This window comes from Ailuropoda melanoleuca, chromosome 14 (genome assembly GCF_002007445.2).
Source record: "Ailuropoda melanoleuca isolate Jingjing chromosome 14, ASM200744v2, whole genome shotgun sequence".
NCBI classification, from domain to species: Eukaryota; Metazoa; Chordata; class Mammalia; order Carnivora; family Ursidae; genus Ailuropoda; species Ailuropoda melanoleuca.
The window spans coordinates 4,486,880-4,500,740 of record NC_048231.1 but is presented as its reverse complement, the minus strand read 5'-3'; the positions used below and the strand labels follow the sequence as shown (position 1 = coordinate 4,500,740).

The 13,861-nt window shown below is 38.1% G+C and overlaps 1 protein-coding gene across 1 annotated transcript in view; it reads right to left on the bottom strand.

The window, feature by feature from the left end:
• The window catches only part of SNAPC1 (small nuclear RNA activating complex polypeptide 1), a 24,734-nt gene extending 13,583 nt beyond the window's left edge, over positions 1 to 11,151 (bottom strand). Inside the window, exons 1-6 of the mRNA XM_002913047.4 lie at positions 10,943 to 11,151; positions 8,223 to 8,382; positions 7,926 to 8,066; positions 7,246 to 7,350; positions 2,555 to 2,713; positions 715 to 783 (exon numbers count right to left, since the gene is read on the bottom strand). Coding sequence (XP_002913093.1) covers positions 715 to 783; positions 2,555 to 2,713; positions 7,246 to 7,350; positions 7,926 to 8,066; positions 8,223 to 8,382; positions 10,943 to 11,070 — 762 coding nt within the window. The 5' untranslated portion in view covers positions 11,071 to 11,151. The remainder of the gene's footprint in view (positions 1 to 714; positions 784 to 2,554; positions 2,714 to 7,245; positions 7,351 to 7,925; positions 8,067 to 8,222; positions 8,383 to 10,942) is intronic.
• Between the last annotated feature and the right edge of the window lie 2,710 nt (positions 11,152 to 13,861).

Sequence of the window (13,861 nt, the reverse complement as noted above, 5' to 3'; positions counted from 1 at the left end):
AAAAAAAAAAAAAAAACAGGAAGAGGGAGAAGAAACATAAACATTAAAAGAAATTATGGACTCCCAAGTATTTGTTATCAGAAATAAGATTTGAGATGGAAGGTAGGGTCAAAGAAATTAACATTTATTGGACACATATTGACCAAAGACATATAAACGCACACTACACTCTCATACCAGGTCCGCAATACCATCCCTATGGCTACTGATTGTTATTATTCAGGATTTAAGGAGGATAATATGAATGAAAGCCTTGGTGATCAGGCCATTGCCCCCGCATCTGCCTATGCCCAAAGATGGCTCCTTGTCCCATCCACTAAGATGGATGAAAACTCCGGAGGCAGGAAGCAGTAAATAGTAGCTAGAGCTCCATACTGGTTGAAAGTCAGACAGGAACAAAGAAAAGACATACTGCAAAAAACCCTACCCTGCGTAAGGGCTGAGAACACCTTACACCATTATCCTCCCCCTTCCCTGCAGAAACACTTAACCATCCTCACTCCCCATCTACACCTGGTATGTCTGTCATAGGGTTTCCAGTAAAGAACAGACTAATTCTTCAGAGAACTGATGTCTCAGAATTGTCTGAGGTAATTGTGATAATACTGACCAAGGGTCATGATACTTCTATACAGAATCACAGCCACATATCAAATGAAAAAAAGCTAACTAAACTATTGCCCTGTAATCAATCATAGAGTGAATTTTTCTGACCTCTGATTCTTGCGAATTTCCTTCTCTCTTTTCTTCTCCTTCTTTAGCTTTTGATTTTAAGGGTGGATTCTGAAAGAGCAAAAAAGTTATATATACACATTTATAATTCAAATGAACTAAAAATCAATTCCAAATCATTTCAGAACAATGAGAATCATTTAATTAGTAAAAAACTAAAAGATCATTTCATGTTATTACAGCATGGTTCACCACCTGACATTAAGATCAAGGTTAGGTTTCAGAATAGTTCTTAAATGAAATGCCTAAATCCTAACTAATGAAGGAAAATATACACTTTATACAGCAGTAAGAAAGCTGGTTTATTCTCCCTTCCCTCAGGTTTTCAGAGGTCTTAGTAATGCTAATTGAAGAGTTTATTAAAAGAGTACAAAAAAAAAGGTACTATAAAAGTACTGTAAGAGAGTACCTAATAATTTTTACATGAATTGCCTAGGTCATTTGTGTAACCCATTTGTAACAAAGTAAACAGTCTAAAATGTGTTTTGTGTCATTAAAGTAAATGTGGGTAGAGGAAGCAAATTGTTTCCTCCTTTCTGAGACTATCATTTCATCACTTTCTTTATCTTTTCTAAAATTAAGTTTTGAGGCAGCTCCCTTTTGTGTTTTTTTTTTTTTTTTGAACCAGCTATCTTTATACAATGAAAAGCCAAAAACTGGCAGCCAATCTTTCTGAAAGACAATATATAAAATAATACCCATGGAGCATTTGTGAAAATACTAATACATTATCAGATACACCATAAGTCATCAGAAATTGCTTGTTTTACTTTTATTTTTTCCTAAAAGAACTTACTAAAATAAGATGGAGTAGTGGTTTCAAAGTTAAATTTAGCAAGGCTGGCCACAAGGTTTCCAGAGTAAAAAAGTCTCTCTAGGTGAAAAGGTTACTGTGGAAAATGGGCAGCTCTAGCAACAGTACATGGATCAGAAAACTAAATTGAAGACTTGTGTTGATGACATTTGTAAATGGGTAAACCAGGGCAGGTAGAGCATGCCCATCACAATGGAAGAAGCCACAACTCAGGCCTAACAGCCTGTGCCATGTAGAAAAATGGGACCAGTGTTACCAAATCACAGATTTTTTAAAAATTTTTTTTAGATTTATTTATTTTAGAGTGACAAAGAGCATGTGCATGGGAGGAGGGGCAAAGGGAGAGGGAGAGAATCTCAAGCAGACTCTGTGCTGATCTCGGAACCCAACACAGGGCTTGATCTCACAACCCTGAGATCTTGACATGAGCCAAAATCAAGCGTTGTATGTTTAATTGACTGAGCCACCCACGTGCCTCCAAACCACTGACTTTTAAGGAAGTTGGATGTCTGGAATTTTAAGTGAAGTCACAAAAATTTAAATTCTAGTGATTAACTCAACTTTTTAAAACAATGTTAGGATCAACACTGTGTCAAACAAACCACACCTGCGTATAGGATTTGACCCAAAGACTGCCAGTGTGAGACCTCTGGAAAATGCTAAATTATAAAGATTATAATAAATCTGTGGTATACCAAGATTATTTATTCTTCCACAGTTACATTGATACTATACGTAATGTATATTATTTAACACATGCCACAGAATTGTGATTATCATTGTTTAATTAATTATATAATAACATAACAAAATCTGTCTGTAAGGTTAAATAACATCACATAGCTGATAACTGGCAAAGCCAGAGCTAGGAAAATAAAGTCCTCGAAATCTTAACTCCAGAAGAATGTAGCCACTCAACTAAGCTGCCTCTCAGCTTTATCACCCATGTCCAGCCATTAGTGTACAAGGCAAATACAACGGTGAGGTAGCAAACAGGCAGTCACATACCTTTCTGTCTTTGTGCCACTGCTGATGCTCCAAAACTATGTTCTTAATATTGTCAAAAAAATCATCCTTTATCAAGCTGAGGGCTTTGTCTGGATTGGATTTATCACCTGAAATTATATGTTTCATGTTCTGATAATGATCATGAACATTCAGCATTTCCTAAAAGTGAAAAGATGAATCTTTTATTTCAGTTTTTGAGGCAAAACTTAAAGGCAAAACCAACACAAAATAAAATGACTAAGTTGATAAGGAATAATATGCTACAATACATTGAAAATAATATAATCATGCAACCAAAATGGTACAACTCTATTAATGAAGAGGCTGCTTTCCAGAGATAATGATTCACTGAATTTAACTCAACAAACACTGACTGATGTACACTGTATGGAGAGATGCAGGGAAAAGACAGGACATAGCAAAAATTATTTGTAGTATAACATCATTAAATATCACTAATGATAGCTAAGATCATATTTTTTAAAATTTCATATTATCATTTCAAAGATATTTACATAATTCTTTATGTTCAACCATAAATTCCTATGTAACAACTCTCATCCAATCCTCCGCAGAGATGTGCTGACTTTCACAAATCTTAACGCCTCCGTGCCTATAAGCTTCATCATTTTTTCACTAGTAAGATCCAGGATTAAAAGAAACGGAAGGCAATTTATAACAACATTTGAGGAATCACTTATTACTCAGACGTTCATTCCCCAGAAACCTCCAGCCAAATGGGCAGGTCTATGGGGTAAGGAGAACACATTATAGGCAGACTTGAGAAATCAGGTAAGACTGGTATTGAGACTTAGCTCAAAGAACAGCAAAGAACTACTAACATTTCCATCACAGATGACCTCTGCAACATCTGAGTCATCCCCAAGTTAGGCTACTCCATTTCCAGTCGGTTTTGATGGAATCGACAGATACCTGTTCAAGCAATGAGAAACTGCTGGGCAGTGGCGAGCACTCACATGCAGGATCTTCACAGGAGAACAGTGTCCAGACATGGCGAGCCCCTCACTTTGTACAGCTTAACGTGTACTATACTCCTATATTTTAGGACATGCAATACAATACAGGAGAAAGACCACTAGCTGGACCTGTTTTGAGCCTGAGTTCTGTCACTTGCTAGATTGTGACTTTGAGCAAATCCCTCAATATGGGAATCACATTCCACATTTGTACAAAATTAAGCGACGCCATCTAACCCAGTGCAAAAGTATTAAGTGAGCTTATACAAGTGGGAGTGTTCCATAAAATGTAAAGCACTATACAAAGGTAAAGGATTAAGAAATAAAACAAAGTGGGGCGCCTGGGTGGCACAGCAGTTAAGCGTCTGCCTTCGGCTCAGGGCGTGATCCCGGCGTTGTGGGATCGAGCCCCACGTCAGGCTCCTCTGCTATGAGCCTGCTTCTTCCTCTCCCTCTCCCCCTGCTTGTGTTCCCTCTCTTGTTGGCTGTCTCTATCTCTGTCGAATAAACAATATAAAAAAAAAAAAAAAAAGAAAAGAAATAAAACAAAGTACATGGACTCTAGAGCCTTACAGGCTTGGACAATCAAATCCAGTCTGCACCTTACCTGTACTTTATGGAAATTACTTAACTTCTCTGAACCTCAGTTTCCTTGTTTTTAAAATTAGGAAATACCACCTCCTTTACAGGGTTACTAAGATTATTAGTGAGATAACAACATAAAACGCCTAACATAGGTCCTGGCACATGCTGAAAACTCAACAGATCATAGCCATTATTACAACCACATATATAAAGACTCTGAAATGAAATGAATGGCTCAAGGTCCTATTTAAGTAGCAGAGTTAAAATTAAAAATCAAAAGTTTCTTTTTCCCCATATACTTTTTTAAATTCCATTATAGTTAACATACAAAGTTATATTAGTTTCAGTTCCACAATACAGTGATTCAACAAAAATCAGAAGTTCTGGTCCTATTCTTTTCATTTGATTATGCCTCCTTAACCACAAAGCTGGAATTAATGAGTGGCAGAATGTTGACAAAAATGCAGGTGCTGACAGGCAGACTTAACAGCATTTGCGCAGAGGAAAGTCAGGAAGTATTAAATGTAAGGATTATCAGTGAGAATGGGTCAAAGACTACACTAGGACAGGATAGAGTGATAAGGCTCTCAAAGCAGATCTTTGGCAGCCAAAGACCCTAGATAGTCAGGATAACTTCACACAGAAGCTTCCAGGAATTGGCATTCCATAGCTTGGCCCTTCTGACCCTCCTCCCCAATCACCCTAAAAGGACATGCCTTTGTGCATCACCTCAGCTCTGTTCTCTCAAATCTTCCATACCTGTTTGCTGACATATACAATTTTTTTAAAACAGAGGAACCTCACATCAACACTTCCAGAACCTTTAATTCATAGAGTAAAAGAACTTAAAAGAAAGCATGTTTAAGAAGGTATGTTGAGAAAAAAATTAACATTCTACCACCATTATTAGTCCACAACCAAAAATTATAACCAATTTGATTCAATCATCTTTTTCACTAGGAGAATATGGAAAAGAACAATGCAATGTCTTGCTGTTCTAAAACATCCTCTGCCCCTTTATGATTAACCTCAGTGCTCCCTGGCAAACCCTTTCTGGTACCCCAAACCTTTTGTTCTTCACAGTGGCTATTCCAAACTTTCTCTATTCTCAATTCCTTGAACCCCCAATGCCCTCTCTTAAAGGTCAGCCTATCAGTTCTGTTTGCCTTCTACTTTTCCTCTTCACAACAAATCATATGAATCCTTTTTCACCTCCTTTCCCCAAGTTTCAAAAGAATTATGCCTTCTCCTGGTCAAGGCTCCACTGGGCTTCAATCAGACTGCCTACCTCCTCTACAGTAGGAAGCTTGCACCTCCTTCTTCCATACAACCTCTCCTAATTGACTCCTTACCCTAAGCCTAAATATAAACTTGAAGTTTAACAAATAATTAAAAATTGTTTAAAACACCTATCTGGCAGGGATATTATGAGGAATAATATAATCTATACAAAACATCTTGTTAGCTCCTGCACTATACTATGTCTTTAGACATTTAGTAAACAACTTCCTTCTAACGCAGTAATTCTTATCTTTTGGTGGTGGGGGGGGAGTGGAGCATGAACACTTTTGAAAATGTGAAGGTAGCTATGGTACCTCAACCTAACCACACATCCATATGTACGACAGTTGATCACACAATATAGGGGGAAAAGGACACATGGACCATCTGAAGGCCACTGGGATCTAATGGATCTCAAATTAACAATTCTTGCTTAAAAATAGTTATTTTACAGAGCATACCCAGAGTACTTTCAAAAATCAATTTGCTGGGCTGCCTGGGTGGCTCAATTGGTTAAGCATCTGACTCTTGATTTCAGCTCAAGTCATGATCTCATGGGTCCTGAGACTGATCCCCGTGACCTGCTCCACATTTCAGTGGGGAGTCTGCTTGAGAGTCTCTCTCCCTCAGCCCCTTCCCCAGCTCTTGCACACACACACACACACACACACACACACTTCTTCCCTCTCTCTCTCAAATAAATAAATAAATATTTTTTAAAAATCTATTTGCTATCTTAATCACAAACATCATAGATGAAATCTGACAGGCTGAAGCTATTAGAATATGGTGACATCTAAAACACAGAGAAACATTTGAGCAAATTGAAGATCTGATCCCTCCTTTCATTCCTGATACATGAAAAGATCAAATAGAGTTGAGAAAAAAGAAGTAATATTTATTAAGAGCCTACTATGTGCCACATGACATCCTCAGCATTATTCAGGCATAATTTGGTTTCAATTCTCACAATTGGATGAAATAAGGATGGTAATCCTAATATTAAAGAGGGGGAAACTAAGGCTCAAAGAAATTAAAAAACCTGCAAGGCTGCTACCTGGTTAGACTCACTCACTCATGAGAACTCTCTTTCCCTTTACGTGTATACACACACACACACACACACACACACACACACACACACACACACATATATATGGAGAGAGAGAGAGAGAGCCATTCTTTTGAAATGTAAATATATCATAGATTACAAGGCTGTAGTCCTGTAATGGGTTTTGTTTTAAACTCTGGGTGGTGCCTTTCCATGCATGTAAAATTCTATGAGTCTCACTACTGATCCACGTGAAAGAAGATTTTTTTTCCCTCAATACTGAACAACCGAAATAAAATACCAAAATAACATTAGATGGTAAAACTGCTTTAAGACTGTTCCTCTTATCCATAATTCTTGACTTCAAGTTTTTGTTTTATCAGAATAGCCTCATTGTTTTCAATGGGTTTTTAAATAAACATTTTAAAAAGGAACTTAGGAAATGAATACATAATATTAAAAAATAAAAATAAAGTCACTTTAAATTTTTGTTTTATGACCTATCTAAAGTCAAATACAAATGGTGGTTTCAGTATTTGAATCTAAATGAGGCCAAGTACAGTCAGATGTAGAAACATCTTTTTGCTTCTCACTGAGTTTCAAGATTTATTCTGTAAATTTTCATATATTTAGGATGTATTATTTCTGATACTTTGGAGGAACAATAAGCATTCTATGATTGCTTAAAATCATTAGAAAAATTTCAGTATCCCATAGATGAAGGTATAACTTCAATATACAGTTAACAATAAAACAATTTTTTTTTTAAATTTCAAGGCCATAAAAAACAAATTTACCTCCAATACATCAGAAGTGATAAGTTTCATTACACGATCATTTGGGTCCTTAAATTCTTCTGTAACTTCAGCTCGTTGAATTTTCTTCTTCATCCTATATGATAGCTATATGATAATGAATGTCTTTTAAAAGATATTTTTTAGATAATCCATTTTCCAAAGACTATTAGACTTTAAAAATAACCTTTAAGATGCCATGCTATATGCTTATAAATTCAGATGATATTCAGACAAGTTACATGATTTGCCAGCTTATGTCAGAACCAGAACTAGGACTTAATGCTCTTTTAATCTAGCGTCTCAACTGTCGCTAAGACTGAAGAAATATATTTTATTAGTGGAGGTTTCAACTTTTCACCAACTAACATTAAAATTCCTTGGTCCTCTTTCAGTAACCTGATGTCTGAATAAAGAAATAAGCAAATGGCAGATGCCAGATCGAATTTCCTCTTCTAACAATTTAATAAATGGCATTTAGAAACACACTGCATTTAAAAGCAGAGACTAAATTTTTGTTTGCAAAAAAAATAATCAGAAAGCATTTTCTCCTATTTTAAGAAACTTTTCTACGAGTATTAGAAATTACATAGTATCTTTTCCACTTTATGGAGACTGAGGTGCTTTATGAACCATGAAGCATGATTTCTCATTTTGACAAAGATCTATTTTAGACAACATACCAATTTGGGCATTGCTGTAAAGTGAAATGCTTTGTCTAGTCGTAGTTTCCTAAAAATATATGCTGCATCAAAATGTTGTGCATTTATCAAATCTTGCTGAAATTTTAAAACTTCATCCCAATCCTTCAGGGCAACTCTAATCTACAAACAAGAAGAGTAAAAAAACTGTTAATAAAGGTAAATCATTTTTTACAAATGTTATTATAATTTTGCAACACTGGTATTCCCATTAAAATCAGTTTGTTGTGAAAATATGGTACCTATTTTCCTATTTTGCTGAGGGAAAGCAAGTATTACCTTTTGTTTTGGTTGACACAGTTGGGTGTTATATAATCCATAGAGCAGATACAAAGCACCAACTCTGATCTGGAAGGTGTACGGAGGCAAAAAATATTGCCAAGCCAAAGCTAATGCTTCTTTTGTAAACATGTTCTTTTCTGAATTTCTCATTCTACCACTAGGAAACAAAGAAAAAATATATTATGACTCTAAGTAAATAAGTAACGAACAAAAATTAGAAGAGGTATATCCTCGCAGCTGCTAGGAACTGAATGGGCATTCCACATCTGATCCTTTCCTGATCAAGCATGATCTAATTTTCTCCTGTGCTTCTTACCCTGAGGCATAGGCACACACTAGGTAAATATCATGCTCCTTCTAAAGCATCAAGTTTACTTGCTGAATTGGGAACCAAAAAGGGAGGGGTTACAAATTATTCCCAGGTTAAGAATTTTAAACACTTAAAACATTAAAATAATCATGGTTATATTACAGAATACAAAAAATTACATGCATTTTAATATATAATGGAGATTTTCCCCAATAGTTTCAGGGATTCACCCTACACCTCATTTGTCTTTGAGACACCTAGGTGAAAAAGTTAGAGAACCACAACACAACCTAACCCATGCTCTCCTCCCAATTCTGCAGAGTAAAGCTCACCAAGTAAAGGAGCAGAACAGGAAAGCAGACCACCCTATACTCCTAAAGCCTGGGCTCTTCAAATAAAAAATATACTAAAAGAATGCAAAATACCTACTGTAGTATTAGCAACCAAAGCCATTTCTAAAGAAATAACATCACTACTCAAGTAGTCCCTACTTTTTTTCTCACTTAGTTTTTCCTCATTAGCTAAATATTAAGGTAACCCCAGCAAAATTTTCCTTAACTGCCACTCTTCAGGGGAGATGCACTGAAAGACCATGGGTTTTGGAAACAGGCAGACGTACAGGTTTCAATATCTGCTCTACCACCTACTAGCTGTGCGGTAATGGAGATTACTTAACCAGGATCCTTAAGTCTCAAGTTCCCCTTCTATAAAACAAGGATAATGATACACCTGCTTTCGGAGTTGTTCTATGGATTAAATAAATTAAGCTATAAACACATCACATTTAGCGGCCATTAAAAAATTAGCTCCTGGGGCGCCTGGGTGGCTCAGTTGGTTAAGCGACTGCCTTCAGCTCAGGTCACGATCCCAGGGTCTGGGGATGGAGCCCCAAATCGGGCTCTCTGGTCTGCGGGGGAGCCTGCTTCTCCCTCTCCCTCTGCCTGCTGCATCCCTGCTTGTGTTCTTGCTCTGTCAAATAAATAAAATCTTTAAAAAAAAATTAGCTCCTTTCCAGGGCACCTGGGTGGCTCAGTGGGTTAAGTGTCTGCCGTCGGCTCAGATCATGATCCTGGGGTCCTGGGATAGAGCCCCGAGGGGAACCTGATTCTCCCTCTCCCCTCATGCTCTCTAATAAACAAAATCTTTTTAAAAAATCAGTCCTTTTCCTTTCATTAACTGTACAACAAATAGCTCTCTATCCTCAAGCCATGCAATGTACAAACTACATTAGTAATTATTATATTAAGACAAAAAAGATAGGTTTTACTTTTTATTCAGGAAAACACAGAGTTTTAATCATAAGAACTCATTCAGCCAATTATTTAGCTTTTTCAATATTATATATGTTATGCTAATGGATACCAAATTCATCCAGTCACTGTCCTCAGAGCTCTATTGAGTGGAAGGAAAATTTTAAAGCAATAATAATGAATATTTAGGGAGTACTTAGAGTGCACTTAACATATATTAGCTCATTTAACCTTCAGAACTACAATATGATTATCACTGTCTCCATTCTACAGATATGGAAGCTCAGGCAAGCAACCTCCCCAGTTACTCTGTGGACTCTGATTCAGTATCAGGCAGTGGGACTCAGAAATCTGCTCTTAACCACTACACTCACTTTACAATAACTTGTGATAAGTCCACAGATACAGTAAGGAGAGTGCTGTAGGAAAAACAGAGTATGAACGCTTTGCGTACTTTAGAAGGGCAAAGGAAGGTTTCCCTAAAGAATTGCCATTTGAGCTTAAAACTGACGAAAAAGGTGGCCTAACAGAAAGAGCCGGGGGAAAGCTACAGGCTTTGGAAACGCCTGAAGAGGGCCATAGGCAGAATGGAGCAAGTGAGTGCATGAAGGGGAATGAATGGCAGATGACGCTGTAGAGATGGGCTGAGGTCAGTCAGGGAGGGTCTTGCCGGGCATAGTGGGGCATTTGAGCTTTATCCTAAGGGCAATGGAAACCACTGGAGTTGTAAGCAGGGGAGTGACAAGATAAAATTTACACTTTAGAAAGTTGGTTGTTGTATGAAAAATGAATTCAGTCGTGCAGCGTTTTGTCCTTGCTTAGGTGTTTGTTTTGTGTTTATACATGGGTTTCTAAGAGAATAGCACTGGAGGAAGGCAAACGATGGGTGACCTAGGCCAGGGTGAGGCAGAGGAGATGGAGAAGAGGGTTTAGAACGACGCAGGCAGAAATAACATACTCTGCGGGCGGCCGCAAAAGGATGCAGCCGAAACCAATGCAAGCGCCCAGAAAAAAGGCCCAGGATAGCTGGGGCAGCATTCTGAGGCTGCCGCCTTTCTCAGCCTTCCTCAGATGCTGCGACGCGTTGGAGAAGAAAGCAGCTTCCTACGCCACCCCCGACCAGGGAGAGAGGCGAGCAGCAGAGTACAAACACCCACCAGAAGATGGTCCCGAACTTCATACTCCTCCAGAGCTCCGTGAAGTCCTCGAAGCGCACACTATCCGTCTCCTGGAAGCGGCTGAGCAGCGCCTCGCAGTCAGTCTGCAAGCCTGGAGGAGTCCCCATGCCTGCGATGCCCACACGCCACGCGCCGCTCACCCGGCCGCTGTAGCCAAGGAAACCAGGGCCGGAAGTGTCGCCCCCTGTACGTGACGCACTTGCGCTCCGTGGACGTATTGTCCGGCCCCGTTAGCTCCGCCTCCAGCCGGACTCGTGCGCAACGTGGTTTTGCTTACTGCGCATGCGTGGGTTCCTGTGCGTTTTACCTTCTCAACTCGCCTTAACATAGGGCTAAGGTCAGTCCTTTAAATTTCATTGAAAAGGTTTATATCTCAAGCGTTCTGTGAGCCCAAGAAGGATTTTAGGTTTGCATTAGGCTAGCTTGTGTAAATTGGCTTTACCGTTACCATCACTTTCCTTTAAAGTGACCCAAGTGTGACAGAAGTCAACTTCTATAGCTAGGCAAGAGCAGTTCCCGATCTTCAACCCACCTCCTCGTGGAAACAGGATCTAAAGACGGTTTACTGGGAAATGGATTGGACTCATTCTGTCACAGTGTACAACCACATAATATAGTGGTTAATGTGTCTCTCGTTGTAACCGTAGCAGTCTTCTGCAACCCCAAGTTGAGAAACTTGTGAACGTCTCCCCGCCGCCACCCACCCTCTATACTCATAATAATCTAGCGCACTACTTAGCCGAAAGTATTTATTTACATTTATCGATTATTTGGCTTGATGGGCTCTCTGTGCGCTCCACCTCTTAGATTCTCCCTGGAGCTAGATATGGAGCTGTATTTTGTTCTTTTCACCATTTTCAGATTGTAGGGCATGCTATATTTATTCTTCAGGAGTGGTATCCCAATATAATAGAAAGCATTAGACGATCTGTCTGTACATCTGTTCAACTCACTTAACTTTCCTGATTGTTGATCTATTGTTTAAATTTTATGTAATATTTTATGTATACAGAAAATCTTTTGTAACATATCTGAGATAAGAAGCATAGCAATGAAAGAGTATTTGTGTACCTTCTACCTGTGCAGAACAAACACATTACCAACTCTGTCACATTAATCTGTGAACTCCTCCTCTCACCTATTCCCCTGCCTCTACCACTACCTTAGTAACAACTACTTTGTTTTGCTTTTCATTCTCTTGTATGTACTTTATGACATGTGTATGGATCTCTAAACCATATATCGTTTAGTTGTGGTTGGTTTTGAGTCATGAAAATGGTATTGCATTTTTTTAAAAATAAGTTCTATGCCCAATTTGGGGCTTGAACTCATGGCCGAGAGATCAAGAATAGCATGCTTTACCAACAGAGCCAGCCAAGCACCACTCCCCTTTCTTTTACTTTTTTTACTTTACTTTTTTTTTTCAATTTCTAATATATGGTCTTTGAATTACTTTTTACATTAAATAATATTTCTAAGATTTATTCATAGCTGTAGTTCATTCATTTTCACTGCTGCCTAATGTTCTGTTGTGTGAAAACATAGTTTATCCATTATTTCCTCCGTGCAAATTTAGGTGGGTTCTAGATTTTACTATTATCAACAATGCTACTATGAACACTTTTGTACATGGCTCCTCTTATTTGTAGGATTGCCAGATAAAGTAGATGAGGCCAAATTAAATTTGAATTTCAGATAAAATTTAAAAATTACTCGTTTATCGTATACACAGTTTAACTGTATTTTAAAGGATGTCCTTTATTTTTGTTTGCCAAAGCTGGCAGTTCTACTTACATCTTACAGGAGTATATATACATTGTACAGTAGAATTGTTAGATGATAATGGGTGTTTTTATAAAACTTGAAAAGATAATGTCAGATTGTTTTTCTGGCACGGCTGAACTGATTTTCACTTCACTATCTGCGTATGGCAGTTACAAATTCAGCCATATCATCTCAGAAACTTGATATCTAATTGTGGTCTTAACATGCATTTCTCTGATTGTTAATGTGGTTGTGCATCTTCTTAAATTCTAATTTTTTTCCTAGTCCCTCTACTATGAAATTCCTGTTCATATATTTTGTCCATGTTTCAATTGGTTGGTTCGCCTTTTTCATATTGATTGGTAGGATCACCTTATATATTCTGAATGCTAAACTGGTATATGTTATATGTATTATAAATATCTTTCCCAGTCTGATTTGTTTTTGGTTACTATCTTTATGCTGATTTTTGATGTACAGAGATTCTTATTTTTAGTGTAGTCAATTTTTAAGTCTTTTCCAATAGGACTTTTGTCTATAAATATGTTCCCTATATATTATTATTAGCTGAGCTAATGCCAGTAGTGTGACTTAATAAACTTAAATGCTGAGTAGCTTGACAAAAAAGAAAAAATTTTTTCACATTAGGTTCAATTAATGGCAAGATGGGGCAGGAAGCGTTCTGCTCAGAGAAGTCATCCAGGGACCCAGACTGATGAAACCTCTGCCGTCTTCAGCCATTGGTTTTTAAAAGTCACCCTGAGGGGCGCCTGGGTGGCACAGCGGTTAAGTGTCTGCCTTCAGCTCAGGACGTGATCCCAGAGTGCTGGGATCGAGCCCCACATCAGGCTCCTCCGCTGTGAGCCTCCTTCCTCTCCCACTCCCCCTGCTTGTGTTCCCTCTCTCGCTGGCTGTCTCTATCTCTGTCAGATAAATAAATAAAATCTGTTGAAAAAGAAAAAAGAAAAAAAAAGTCGCCCTGAGCATAGACATCTAGTCTGTAGACAGGGGAAGAAAGAATGTGAAAGATTGCATGAGACAACTTTATGAGCCATGCCTAGAAGTGGTGTATACTCAACGGGTGGTCTCCTAACCTCTGCTAGTCCACAAACTATTTATTACCTTTCCATCACT